We start from the raw sequence: 14218 nt of genomic DNA on the forward strand, positions 1-14218 counted from the left end.
AAAATGGTAGGGGTAACATTAAGAAATAGGAAGCGTACAGAGTGGGTCAGAGAAGTAACTCGTTACCGACATTCTAGTAGAAATTAAGAAGAAATGGGCATGGGCATGACATGTAGTGCGAAGAGAGGATAACCGATGGTCACTTAGGGTAACAAACTGGATTCCAAGGGAAGGAAAGCGTAGCAGGGGGCAGCATAAAGTTAGGTGGGCGGATAAGGTTAAGAAGTTCGCGGGGGTCAAGTGGAAGCAGCTAGCACTGAACCGGGTTAATTGGAGAAATATGGGAGAGGCCTTCGCCCTGCAGTGGGTACAGTCAGGCTGACGATGATGATGATGGTGATGATGATACCCTCGCTGCTGCTGACGGTTACCTGCCGATTAAAGGTGCGCACAGTATACCTTGTCTTGGTGGCGATCTGTTGGGCGTTGCGGCTCCATGCGTCCAGACGGTCAGCCGCCGCCTCTCGTGCCTCGTCGCACTCCTTCTTGAGCGTCTGCACCAGCGGTTCCCAGGCATCGCTACCATCGTGGAACAGGCGAACCACTTCCTGCGCCTCCTCCAGCTGCACACAGCACCAAAGAGGTCACTGCGGCTCCGCCCTCCGATAAATAATGAGAAGGCCTCACCCGCGTGCGAAGCTCCTGCAGGCCGACGATGTCCCTTACGACGTCCGGAATGCCCTGCAGGCTGCAGCTGGCTTGCTCGTAGGACTTCTTAGCCTCGACCACGCAGTCGGATAGGGCACGAAGCAGCATTTCTCTGAATGGCGGAACAAGCCAAAGATATACTCGATTTCGACGACAAATTTACTAGAACGGGCTATGCAGTGGAATGCATTGAATGAAAACAACTTTTCTGTGTTCGCCTTTGTGATCGGTGATAACACCTAGATGCAGTTATATATACTTAAGGTACGAGAAATATTTAACCTATCACTCATAACTTATAAGGGCCACTATTGCCTCTAGTCCCACTACAAGTACAGAAAGCGCATGTAGAAGTGGGCAGCAAAGTAGTTACCGGCTTTCACTTAATTGGTGCCATTTAACAGAGGTACTGTCCATTAAGCTGGAATATAATTTTAAATTATTGAAATGCTTCCAAGTTCTTACCTTTCTGGGGCCAGCTGAGCTTGCACGTCTGGATGCCTTAGTAGCTCAGAGTATGACTTGCATTCTTGTAGTAGCTACAATAAGAGAACTTATTCATTATATAATTCATGCACAAACATGCATCTCGCGTAATTGTTTTTAGCGTACATAACCATTAATTAATCAGGATAACAGATGAGTAGCCACAAAAAGATTGGGTTGCAATAATTGGTTCAAACAGCCCCAAGAAACGAACACAGGTAACCTCACATACGGAATAAGCGCTGTACTTTCAGTATTTTATTGGTACATTGCTTGCTTATAACTCCTCTATACGCCAGTCACCATCGTGACTCTAGCGCTCATCATGTCTCACGAATGTCCTTAACAATGGCCATAGCGCACGACTGAATTTCAAGTAACAACAGGCATTAAAGGAGAGAACTCCTTTGCTGCACGTCACTCGTACGGTCAGAGATAAGATACCATGTGTTAACATCGCGAGGAGCTAAGGACGTGTTTATACGCTCTTCTAGCCAGCAATTATAAACACCTCGTGTTATAAGTTGGCACGAGCACTTTTCTTTGAAAACAAACAAGACCACGTGAGAAGGCGCTGTCTAACCCAGCAAAAATCGTCTGCGTTCCCCTTTGAGTGCCCACGGACACTGTAAAAGCTGCGAGGAACGGGACTGACCGGGAGGCCTGTGGTCCTCAGCAGTCGGTCCCTGAGTGTGGCGGCTGCCCGTGCTGCCATCGGGGCCAGCCACTGCGCGTGCAGTGCCATGCCGGCCCTCCACTGGGGCTCCGGGTCCGACAGGCGCGGCGGCGCTGGCAGGGGCTCCGAGGAAGCAGGCGCCAGGCGTATCAGCTGCTCCTGTGCCGTGCGCGCCTGAAGCAGGGCGCGCAGCCGGCCGCCCAGTGCGCAGTCCGCGCTGGGGCTGCGGCCACACGCCGACAGCGCCTGGCCCAATTGCTGCTGCAGCTGGCCCAAGGGAGCACGCCACGGGTCCAGGTCGCTCAGGAGGCTCTCTAACCGAGCCGCCAGGCCGCGCCCTGTCATTTGAAAGGACTCGAGATGCATGGTTCGGAATACACTCCTTTCTCGGGCACAGCTAAGACCTTCTTTCCTAGGCTTAGCGGCAATACCGGTAAGCTGCTAGACATAATCTGCGAGTGCTTGCCAAATGCGCTCCATCCCAATCTTATTCTTCTTGTTATTCCCTTTTCCTAGGCTTAGCGGCATCGCATCCGTAATATGTCGGAACTGAAACTCATTTACTCGGAGTGCTTTGTATTCGAGGTACAGACTCGCAAGTAATCTCATACTCACAGTTCTACTTAATTCTGTCTCTTCTTGCCGATTCTTAACACTGACTCTGGATTGTCGTGCGGCGTCATTCTTGGTTTCGAGGCGCCCCACATTGCGTGCGCAGAATGATAGAGTTCAAAACCTCGTTCTCAAAAAACTCCGGCGCTATCGACATTGTGAGCGAAAATTTACGAGCATTCCTATGACAGGTGGTATAGTTGGCAGGCGACATGGCTGGGTTATGTGACGTTATGAGACCACGTGACATGGGAGAGTTGGCAGGAGCTGCCAACTCGGGTAGCAGCTTTTCCACATAATTTGGTAGCTCGCAGCTATATGCTAATAAACGCGTGTGAGATATAACAGGAATGAAAAATAAGTTATTAGTGATTAAGCGAGTAGCAGAGTGTACGCGAATGAGGATCCGCTTTATTAACAGCGATTTAGAAAGGAATTAATTTCAATTGTTGCAAAATTACTGCCCCAAAGTACTTCACTATACAGCTAAATTACTAGATTAGAGAGGTAAATTATTGCATTAGAAATTGCCACAATTAAACATCATTAAATTACAGTAATTTCATTAAATTCAATCACTGTCATGTCAAGACACGCACGTGTGTCTAACTTACCAATGCAAATTTGCGTAGTCCGCACCTCTATATTCCAACTTGCTTTTTTCTCGTTCTCCTCTATGGCCTCATAAACAGTCCACTCTCATCAATCCACCAAAATTCTCAGAGCCTTTGCCCCCTCTCGTTGGCGAAAGCATTTAATGCTTAATGAGAGTCAACGAGAGTTACGAGAAAAAACTTACATGCGGCGGGTTCAGTTAAAACATTATAATGTACACCTTTATTGGAAAAATAAATACATAATGGATCCGATCGCCCCACTCAGATGTGTTTGTATGTGGGCTTCTCTGCACGTTAACTTGTACAGAGGTGAAGAAAAGCCGAGAACGCGCAGGAGAATTTTTTTTAATAGGCAAGTGGCATCACAATGAGCTTCCTCTGTTCACCAGCTGCTGGGGCGTTCGCGTTCATTGATTCTAGCATTCACCCGCTGTTTCTACACGTGCACGTCATTTCATGTGTAAAGCCCACAGTCCTAAATCCCCTAGAGCTCCAGCCGAGCCGTATAGTGGTCTGCTTGGGAAAATGTTAGCGCTACCGTTTCACGCATTCCTTGGGAAACCGACACATACTTTTCTCACTTTTCTCACTTTCTGATTCACTTTTCTGATTCAGTTTCTCTAATCAACACCAGCACAGCGGAGCCCTCACCTAGCGCATCGTGGAGCGACTCCAGTGGCTGGGACGAGCGCAGGTCTTCCGCCAGAGCCAGACCAGTGTCGAGCCAGTCAGCGCACTCGTCAAGGCTTACCGAGCTCAGGGCGCACCAGTGCTGATCCAACGCAGCTCCATCCTTGCCTGCGAGTCGCGCGAACTTATGTTCGCCCTATAGGTCACGCTCAGCAGGATAAGTTAAGAGACAAGTTATTCACAGCGTTTCTCAATAGAGGTGAAATAGGAGCGACATGGCATGCCTTGCGAATAACGTGCATGAAAATGTCAGCCCTTTAGGAATATAATGTCTGCGCTGAACCAATTGTTGTAAAATCTTTGTTTTGTCTGAAAATGTGAATTATATTATAACAGCCTTTAATTGCCAGTGGTCGAATATATAAGATACAACAAGCAGGAATGAGTGTGCAAGGAATGAGTGTGCTTTAAAATGACTGTCTTCACAAAGCTTAAGCTCAGTAGAAGCTTTGCCTATGCCACCTTTAAGTGGGAAATTGTGACGGCATTGCACTTTTCCCTTTTCACAGCACTACTCCGCTGACACTCAAAACGCACCTGCGGGCAACGGACTGCGTACAGGATGTCACTGACGCACACTCACCACGCGGTGTCGTTGGCTCGTCCTTGGCTGTCCCGAGGGCGGCCTGCATGACCGCATAGGTAGCGAACAACATGAGCTCAAGTGGGCTGTATATGTCTTGGCGGCAAGACTTCTTCCCCACCTATCTTGCCTACCTTGCTTGAAAGGCTACGCGCTCGTACGTTGAGCCTGCCTGCTAGCAAATTTTAGGACCTAGTCAATGTTACCTTGCAGCCACATTGTTATGGCCTACGTCATGGTCGCATTTAAGTCCAACGGTTAGACAGACCAACGGCTCGGCAGACCTCTGAGCTTTCGTTCGGCGATGTATACGGGATTCCAACTGAATTTTTTTTCCGACCCAGAATACCAATTAATTTAGGGAGAAGGGACCGCCGAAGAATTGACGCGTTTGAATTGTGGTGCTGGCGGAGACTCTTGAGAGTTTCTTTGACTGCCAGAGGATCAAATCAGTCGATATTGTCGACCATAAACCCTGACTGCTCATTGGAGGGTCAAATTCTAAAGTTAAAGCTCAGCTACTTTGGTCATCTGATGAGAAGAGAGGAGTCGCTGGAGAAAGATTTGATGTTGGGAAAGGTTGAGGGTCACTGGAGAAGGGGTAGGCAGTGAACGCGATGGTTAGATGGCATCATCGAGACGATGCAGATGAAGTTATGTTATGTTAGGAAGATATTGAGAGACCGGAAAGCGTGGCATGATATTGTCCATAGGGTTAGGAAGAGTCGGACACGACTGAACGACTAAACTGAACTGAACTGAAATACGGCAGCCACTTTAAGATGAACCTGTGCCTTAATGTGGCTTATGGAATACGAGTTGATGATATCTAGTCACCTACGTGCCTGTTTCATTTCCTTCCACAAAAAATACAGTCGAATGTATTTCAATTGAATAAAGCTTGAAACTCGATTTTTAACAACAGCCTCTTTTAACGTGCCTTTGGTGAGGATTGCTGTCCAGTTTCTTTCGCCTGTCGGCTAGCTTGAACCGGGTAATAGTGAAAGGGAAAAAAATTCAAAAGCGCGCAAAAACTAGCATTTGCTGGATTTCTGCACTATATATGTATAGCCTTCTTTAATCGCTCAGAGTATCAAAGATTACAGACACAAATTTGCCGACGATTACGTTACTTCCTAATGAGAAATTTGAAAGCAGCTCAGCTGTATCATCTTTTCGATAGATTGAGGCAAAAAATTCGAGCAAGACATGTATGTACAATTACAATGTACCCCGCCGGGTGGCGCAGTGGTTACGGCGCTCGACTACTGTTCCCAAGGACGCGGGATCGAATCCCGGCCTCGGCGGCAGCTTTTCGGTGGAGGCGAAAAGCAAGGCGCCCGTGTGCTGTGCGATGTGAGTGCACGTTAAAGAACCCCAGGTGGTCGAAATTTCCGGAGTCCTCCACTACGGCGTCTTTCATAGCCTCAGTCGCTTTGGGACGTTAAACCCCACAAACCAAACCAAACAAATGACCAAAACAGAAAATTTACATTATTAGGACCAAATGGAAGTGCACATAACATACATCCTAGCGAAAAAATACATCACAAATCAGTATTTACATAGAGAAAGAATTTTGGCTGTACGTGCTGATGATATATTCAATTTTGAATGGCAATGTACATGTAGGTATAGACAATGTATACTAATTTGCCAAATAAAGATAGCTATAGACATACACAGCAATCGCTTGCACAGTGTGTATTGTACATGTGTGTTGCGATGTATACAGCTGTGAGTTGAAATAGATATTTGCATTATATTACAGGTAGCAAGGTGGGTTAAAAACTACCCGGACACGTCCATTCGACATATGTGTGTATGCACATGTGCGTTGCGATGTATACCGCTGTGAGTTGACATAGATATTTGCATTATATTACAGGTGTCAAGGGGGGTTAAAAACCACCCGGACACGTCCATCCGACTCGGAAACAAAAGGGCATGACCATTGACGAAGGAACTCTCGCTCCCCAAGGTAGAAAAGTTCCTCAGCCAGAAAGCTTACGATCTCCTTTCGTTGACGCGCCAGGACAGGGAAAAGCGCACGTCGGCGCCGGCTCGATGCGACAGCCTCACAACGATTGCGCCATAACGCGAAAGCGCCAGCTACAATCAGCAAACGTGCAAAACGACCGCGAGGACATCTACCATTTATCTGAAATCGGTTAATACCTAGACTTCTGAAACCGGCGTGAACTGCCCCCCAAGAACACGAGCAACGACGCATTGCTGGGTCATGTGATGATTGGATTTCTGAAGTGGGCAGTTGGGGCACTGCGCTGTCCGCACAATGCCCCATCATTGCAGCCGGTCTCGTGTAGGCAGAACCCCCCCCCCCCCCCCCCCCCCAAAAAAAAAAAAAAAAAAAAAAAAGCCACAGAAAGTCACATAAATGCCCTGGCAGAAACGATGCTGTGAGTTGTAACCAACACATGGAATCCGCCCTTCGCCTACGTTCCGCAGGCACTAGCGGAAGGAGTAACGTTCCCATTGACTGCACTACTCTGTTCGCCGAGATGTCTAAGTCCGGGCTGACACGGTGGACGTGGCGACAAAATGCCACCATACACGAATAAAAAGCAGGCATCCGGAAAGCCTGAGGTCCCCTGCTGAGAGGTATATCAGGGACAAGCTCCCTCGCACTTGTGCCTAAAAAATAGAAGTCGAGCACCCGCGCTCGGCACTCATCCCCTTGCAGCAAACGAAGAAGGTAGCGCAGAGCCAGCAGCCGGCAGCAGACAGACAAGGAAGGGAAGGCGAACCCACCCTTCGAACAGTAACTGGCCGAGTGCCGCACGGCATACCAGTTTCGTGATACCTGCCCAAAAAATTGAACTCACAAGAGACTGAAGGAAACGGGAAATTCTAACAAGTGGATGCATTACATGTGCGAAGTACCATATTAGCCCACAAAAAACAGTGTGGACAAGGTAGCGTTTCTCCTGCATGGGCAGTTCTAAGGCACTGGCTGTAGTCACCTTGCTGCGCACCTCGTTTAAGACGGAGGTCCCCACCGAAGCTGCTATCCCACGTGCCTCATAATCAATGCCAAGGATGCGGATGGTGTCGCTGTGTGTAATTTATAGGGCATCATTGAGGCGCGCTTCTGGCCTGCCAATTAAAAGACATTTACTTTTTTTCAATATTGACAGCCGCCCAAGACACCTTGCCGTATCTGTCAAAAAGATGAAGGCAGCGCAGCAGGATCGCTTTATCACATGAATACAACGTAATGTCATTCGCGTAAGCAGTCACACGCAGCGTCTGACACCTTGAGAGAGGGAGGCCACGGATAGTTTAGTCTGTAATTATTGCCTTCAAGCAAGGCTCTAAGCTGAGAGCAAACAAGAGAGGCGAGAGGGGACAACCTTGTCGGACACCGCGATTCACGGGGAAAGGGGCACTTTCCCACCTATTCATCACCAGTGTAGTTTGAATGCCATCATAATTGTTTTTAATTAAACATATGAAATTTCGCGGAAACTGAAAAGCATCCAGAACGCCGAATATGTGTCCATGTTCTAGCCGGTCAAAAGCTTTTTATAGATCTAAAGAAACAATGGTATTACTAGTACTAGCTAAGCGTCTCTGTGTAATCAATAATGTCACGAGTGGTATACGACAACCTATGTATGTATTTCCCTGCCAGGAACAGAGCACACCTGATGGCAACCAATGAAGGAGGCCATACACCCCTCAAGCCTCGAACCACGATGGCTGCGAGAGCCTTTTAGTCCACGTTTATAGGCGTGATCGGCCACCACTCTTCTGGACGATATGACCCAGGACACGTTTTAGGATCAAAATTATTCGCCCTCTCCGAAAACTGGCCGGAAGACCTAAATTCTCAAAGGCTGTCAAAGATGACGACGTAGAGGACGTAGTGCGCGACCTCCTACCGAACTGTGCCCTACGCCCTCTACGCCGTCGCGTGTCTCAGGAGCTGGTAGACATGGCTGCGAAGATCCGCATCACGCACAGGGCGGGTTGGCATTCCCCTCTAATGCGCGCTTGGTGGTGGTGAAAAACTTTTTTTGACCGAAAATAGGTGGAGGTATGGATGAGCCGGAACTTTGAAGATCCGGCCCTTACAAATACTATAGGTGGGGTCCCTAGTACGGGACCCCAGTGGCATAGGCCGCTGCCCGGGCGTACTCGACCAAGGTCTTTTGGGCCTGCAGGTCATAACAGCCAAGTAGGGTCGCCTCCCAGTGTTCCCGAGTGGGGTAGGGGTGAGGAGAGCGTAGTGCGCGACCCCCTACCGAACTGTGCAAGGTGGTGAAGGGTGGCAGTTCCTGGCCCTACGGCGTTGGGACGGTAGGTCAACGCCGCTTGTTGAAAAACATGCACCCTGGGCGAGACCAGGGCCGCAGAATAGCCAGGGTTCACGCCCTTCACAGACAATATAGCGACGACCAAGAGGTGGTCTACGTGGACGCAGCGGAATATACGTCAGGCTCCCGTATGGTCCTGGCTGTAGCCGACAATCAAGCAAAGCTGCTTACTTCCAGCTCCATAATCACCAATTCCACCACAGAGGCAGAGGAGGCAGCCATTGCACTTGCTTTCATCTCTACATCTGCCACAAAATTTATCTCCGACTTCAAATCTGCGATTCTAAATTATGCCAACGGCTGTATATCCCGCACCGCTGCTCGCATATTACGTTTCTGGCAGCCCCGGCACCCCATAACCCTTATCTGGACGCCAGCACATGCTGGCCTGCCTGGCAACGAGGAGGTTAATTCCCTAGCCCGAGGTCTTATTTTCCGGGCTTGAGGAATGGAGCCCCCTCTACAAACCGAGGAGCGCCTGCTCTCCTTCCGCGATATTCTCTCGTACTACCGCGACAAACGAAGGGAATATACACCCCCAGCCCCCTCTCTCACCATAGCGCAGGCCGTACACTGGCGAAGCTTGCAGACTCGGACTGCTCCATACCCTACACTACTACATGCCAGATACCCAGACCAGTTTCCCTCATCATGCAGACCCTGTGGCAAACCAGGACACTTCCTACACATCCTTCTTACATGCCCCACCTTTCCTCATCCCCCATCACCGAACTTAGCAGAGTCCTACCGGGAGTCTCTGATGAAGGGCGCCTCAAGTCAAGACCAACGGAAGATCATTTGCAGTGCTATGAGGAGGATTGCTCTTCAAGGACTTTCTTTTGCCTTATGAGGGTGTCTCCTATGTAGTAAGGGAGCACCCAAGTGCCATGCAGGGGGCTTCGCCCCCAATATTTGTTCCAAATGGCAATAAAAGGTTTCTACCACCACCACCAGCCACCGAATTTTATCTGTTGCAGGCCGTCATTGCACCCGCCACGGTGGTGGACGACGGCTGTTATTGCGGCGCGCGTCTTTCTCTCCCTCTTCTTTTTCCTTTCTTCTCTATTTTCTCTTCTGTCCGCACGAGGCAGCGGAGGTGGTTCAGCTACAGAGCCAGTAGCAGGCCCGTAAATTTTCTTTTCCTTCTTCCTACAGCCACAACAACAACATACCGAACTGTGCATGCGCCAAATTGATTTGAGGGTGTCCCATTCATTTTCACCACTGTCAGTAAGCGAGGTGCGTAGAGCTCGCGACAAGCTCTCACGCGAACGCGAATCAAAACGTCACGGACGAAATGAGCCGGCGCTAGGAATGGAGAGACTCAGCATGACTGGCCGGTGGTCAGAATTATGCATGGGCCACAACATCTGACACATACGTAGAAAGGGACTGCGGCACATATGCGCGGTCTAGCCTGCTCGCAGATGAACCACGACGCCATGTCGAGCAGAAACGCGACCCATGCATGGGTTCGTGCTCATCAAGAAGCGCAATATGCTGAAACAGGCGTTGCAGTTCAGCCTCGCCGCGGTGGTGCAGTGGTATGACGCCCGACTATTGTGTCGGAGTACCCGGGCTCGATCCCTACCGCCGTAGGCTGCCTTTAGATGGAGGTGAAACGAAGTGGCGTCCGTGTGCTGTGCGATGTCAGCGCACGTTAAAGATCCCCACATGGTCGAATTTACGCCGTAGCCCTCCACTAAGACTGCTATTTCTCTCTTTCCACTTTCTCTCCCACCTTCCTCCCTTCCCTTACGGCACGGGTCAGGTGTCCACAGAAACAAATGTGACAGATACAGCGCCTTTCACTGCCTGTGAACCAATTAATTTATATTGCAATTCACGTTAGTTCCAAGTCGGTCGCCCTCGACCAGAGCCTTGAACATCTAAGTATTATGAGTCTGTGACAAAAATCTCCCACTGTTATTACATGGCTGCCGTTGGAAAGTAAACATCCAACCCTTTAAAGAAGTTATATTAGTGAGGCTGGCATCCGCGCAACCTCACAGCCGAAAATGAACAATCGAACGCTAGCACACGCCCTAACCCGTCATATGTGAAGTGGTGGTCGCCGAAAAGGGATCTGTTTAGCACAATTCCTTCGCCACTCGAGCGCAGAGTAGAGGGAATTTATTGTCTTCCACACACATAGGTACTTGTAATACACACGCACGCACTGCAGTACATACATGGGAGGACAACGAAAGGTGCGATACTAGCAACAATCACATATTAATAGTTATTCCGTGTTCATCAATTTCCTACAGAACGCAAGCTCAAAAGGAATTACAATGACAAACTTAATTACAGATGATCAAATCTTATATGGCAACACTTCCTCATGGTTACATACAAATACCAAATGTTTAATCCTGTAAATTCTATTCCAGATATACTGGGCATTTACGTTCCTGGGAACCACTTAACTGGCTCTAATTAAGTTTCGATGGAGGCAAAACGAAGAGGTGTCGGTGTGCTGTGCAATGTCAGGGCACGATAAAGATCCCCATGTATGTACAATTACAGACAACTTTTTTATTTTGAAACGCAAAGCTTCACTATGATGGTCGGAGCCGAGCTTCGCGTATTATGTCGTATGCCTCGACCGACTGACATCACAGCCAAGGCCAGCTGCGCAGGTAAGCACACGCAAACCTTCCCCCTGGCGGATTAGCGCCGGTTCGCGCCGAAACATTAGGCCTAAAAACAAAATCGGCTCCCGGTCCAGACGGAATCACAAACAAGGTTCTATAACTCCATCCGCACGCTCACGAAATACATGCGCTTCACAGAGGCCGCCTGCCACAACAGTGGAAGACGGCAAACGTAATTTTGATACCGAAGCCAGGCAAATCCCCGAAACTAGAGAGCTTACGACCAATCTCTCTAACATCATGTATAGGGAAATAGATGGAGCGTGTAGTCTAAACGCGACAAACGCGTTTCATGGAGCTTAACGACCTGTGGCCGAACGAACTTGATTGGGTTCCGGCCCGGCCTGTGCACACAGGACGTAATGCTACACTTGAGACACGACATCATAGAAAGCCAAACCAGGGACGCGAGGGTACTGCTATATGTCTAGACCTGACAAAGGCTTTGGATAACGTAAAACATGCGGCGATTCTTTCTGGCCTCCAAGAATTGGGGGTCGGACAGAGGACGTACGACTACGTAACAGACTTCCTGTCGGGTAGAACGATAGTTTCAGGACATCGAATCCTCCACCGTCAAAATAGGAAGCAGAGGTACGCCGCAGGTTTCGGTGCTGTCCCCGTTCCTCTTTAATGTGGCCATGTGAAACCTCCGGGCAGAACCGAGGAAGGTGGGAAACTTGAAATTCAGCATGTACGTGGACGATAACCTGTGGGCCACCCAGGGGAGTGACGCGAGCTTCCAGGAGCGCTTGCAGGTTGCTCTTATCTCTTCCGGGATATCCACTGTCTTATGGGCAGTGGATATCCCGGAAGAGATAAGAGCAACCTGCAAGCGCAAGAGCCAGGATACGCGTCCCGCCTATGCTAAAAAATATGCACCCCGAATATAACAAAGAGAGGCGCGGGCATAGAGCCAGAGCCCACGAGAAAAGAATGGGAGAACAACCAGCAGAACAAGTGGCCTACGTAGATGCTGCATGTGGACGGCAAGGAGCAGCCGTATCCGTAGTAGTCGACGGAACAGGAGCACCTGTAGTATCGGCTTCAAGCCGCACGAGAGACGCCAACGCGGCGGAGGAATTGACAGTAGCGCTCGCTTGTGTCGGTACCAAGGCTAAATTCATACTATGCGATAGCAAAAATGCGGTCAGAAATTTTGGGAAGGGAAGAATATCAGAAGAAGCTAAACGAGTCCTCGAATCGAGGCCGCTTGAGCGCAACGTGGAAATTATATGGATACCAGCACATGAATCCATCGCAGGGATTGAGGCTGCTCACGAGTTTGCCCGAGCTCTCTATCACCGGGCGGCTGCCGAGCAGCCCTCTTGCATGGATGTAAAAGATAGCCTAATCTCGTATAAAGAGGTTACAGAGCACTATAAACTAAGCAGAAGGGTCTATCCGCCGCCAGACCGTTCCCTCGGAAACGGGGAGGCAATTGCATGGAGGAGGCTACAAGGGGGCAATCATATTAGTCCCTTTTGGGTATATGCAACAATTTCAAAAGATGAAAAGGATCTACATTGTATAACATGTGGGAGATGGGGCACTCTAGATCATATAATTTGGGAGTGTAACAACAGCCCAGGAGCTAAAGAAAATATAGAGACGCCTGGGAGACCCTGCTGCGAAGCGAGGACCCCGCTCAGCAGCAGCAAGCCATCCGCCTGGCGGCTGAGGCCGTGAAGCAACAATGTATATTCACCAGACCTTAGTTCGCGAGGCTGCTGAGTAAGGCTCCATCAGGGCTGCGTGCCGGGGAGTCCGAAACGGAGCTTCGGACTCCCCGCTCCCCGCCGAATAAAGGTTTTTCAACAAATCAACTTGCAGGTTGCAGCGGACACCGTGGTGTACTACGCGGCCGAAAGGGGCCTCTCGTGCTCTCCGCAAAAATCGGAACTGTTTATGTATGCAACCCGAAGGCGCTCTGGTGCAAACGCCAGACAAACATCAACATAACAGTAGACGGCCAAACAGTGCCGAAAGTCGAACAAACTTTTAGAATCCTGGGGCTGTTTCTACCAGCAGATGGGTACAACGATACAAAGGTAAAGAAGCTGAACGCGCACGCCATGCAAGTCACGGGTCTGTTCAGGAGAATCGCACTCAAGGGTCGGGGCCTTAAAGAACGAAGCCTCCTGAAACTAATGCAGGCTTACATCACTAGCCGCATATATTACGCCACACCATTCCTAAGCATCAGATCAGATGAAAAGCAGAGAATAGACGCACTCATAAGACGATGCGCGAAGAGGGCTCTGGGACTATTCATCTCGACCTCGACTGAACGCCTCCTCGAAATGGGGGTGCGCAGCAATTGGACGGAACTAGCGGAGGCTGTGCGCATGACGCAACTAGAAAGATTGAGCAGAACCACCACGGGCAGAGCCATCCTCGGTTGGGTGGGACTGCAGTCAGATAGAGGAGCAAGCGACAAAATGGACATTCCACGAAAGTGTCGCGAATAAATAATAGTGCCCCCCTACCTAAAAACATGCACCCTACGTACAACAGGGAGAGGAGACAAAAAAGGGCCGAGACACTCGCAAAGAGAGCGGAGAAAATAAAGCCGGGGAGGTCGCCTGCGGGGACGCGGCTAGCGGGAAGTCGGCGGCGGCGGTGGCTGCGGTCGTCAATGGCCGCGGTGTACATGCCGCCGCCGCGTCCGTTAGAAGCCGAAATGTAGACACGGCTGAATAAGTTGCGATAACAATCGCTTGCGTTGGAACGGAAGCCAGCATAGTTATTAGTGACAGTAAAACGGCTGTCCGGAACTTTGGAAAAGGGAGGGTCTCGAAGGAGGCAACCAAAATTCTAGAGAAAGGAAAACTTGAAAGAAGGATTCGAATTATTTGGATCCCCGCGCACGAATTCGTCCCCGGCAACGAGGCAGCGCACGAGCTAGC

The 14218-nt window shown here is 49.7% G+C and overlaps 1 protein-coding gene across 1 annotated transcript in view; it reads right to left on the minus strand.

Annotated features, from left to right (window-relative positions):
• btv (dynein cytoplasmic heavy chain beethoven) overlaps nt 1–14218 on the minus strand; it is a 146655-nt gene that overhangs the window by 118285 nt on the left and 14152 nt on the right. The window contains exons 3-7 of the mRNA XM_084600360.1: nt 3691–3837; nt 1790–2148; nt 1114–1187; nt 628–760; nt 400–563 (exon numbers count right to left, since the gene is read on the minus strand). Coding sequence (XP_084456486.1) covers nt 400–563; nt 628–760; nt 1114–1187; nt 1790–2148; nt 3691–3837 — 877 coding nt within the window. The remainder of the gene's footprint in view (nt 1–399; nt 564–627; nt 761–1113; nt 1188–1789; nt 2149–3690; nt 3838–14218) is intronic.

This window comes from Amblyomma maculatum, chromosome 4 (assembly GCF_055883805.1).
Source record: "Amblyomma maculatum isolate TAMU_Amacu chromosome 4, ASM5588380v1, whole genome shotgun sequence".
NCBI lineage: Eukaryota > Metazoa > Arthropoda > Arachnida > Ixodida > Ixodidae > Amblyomma > Amblyomma maculatum.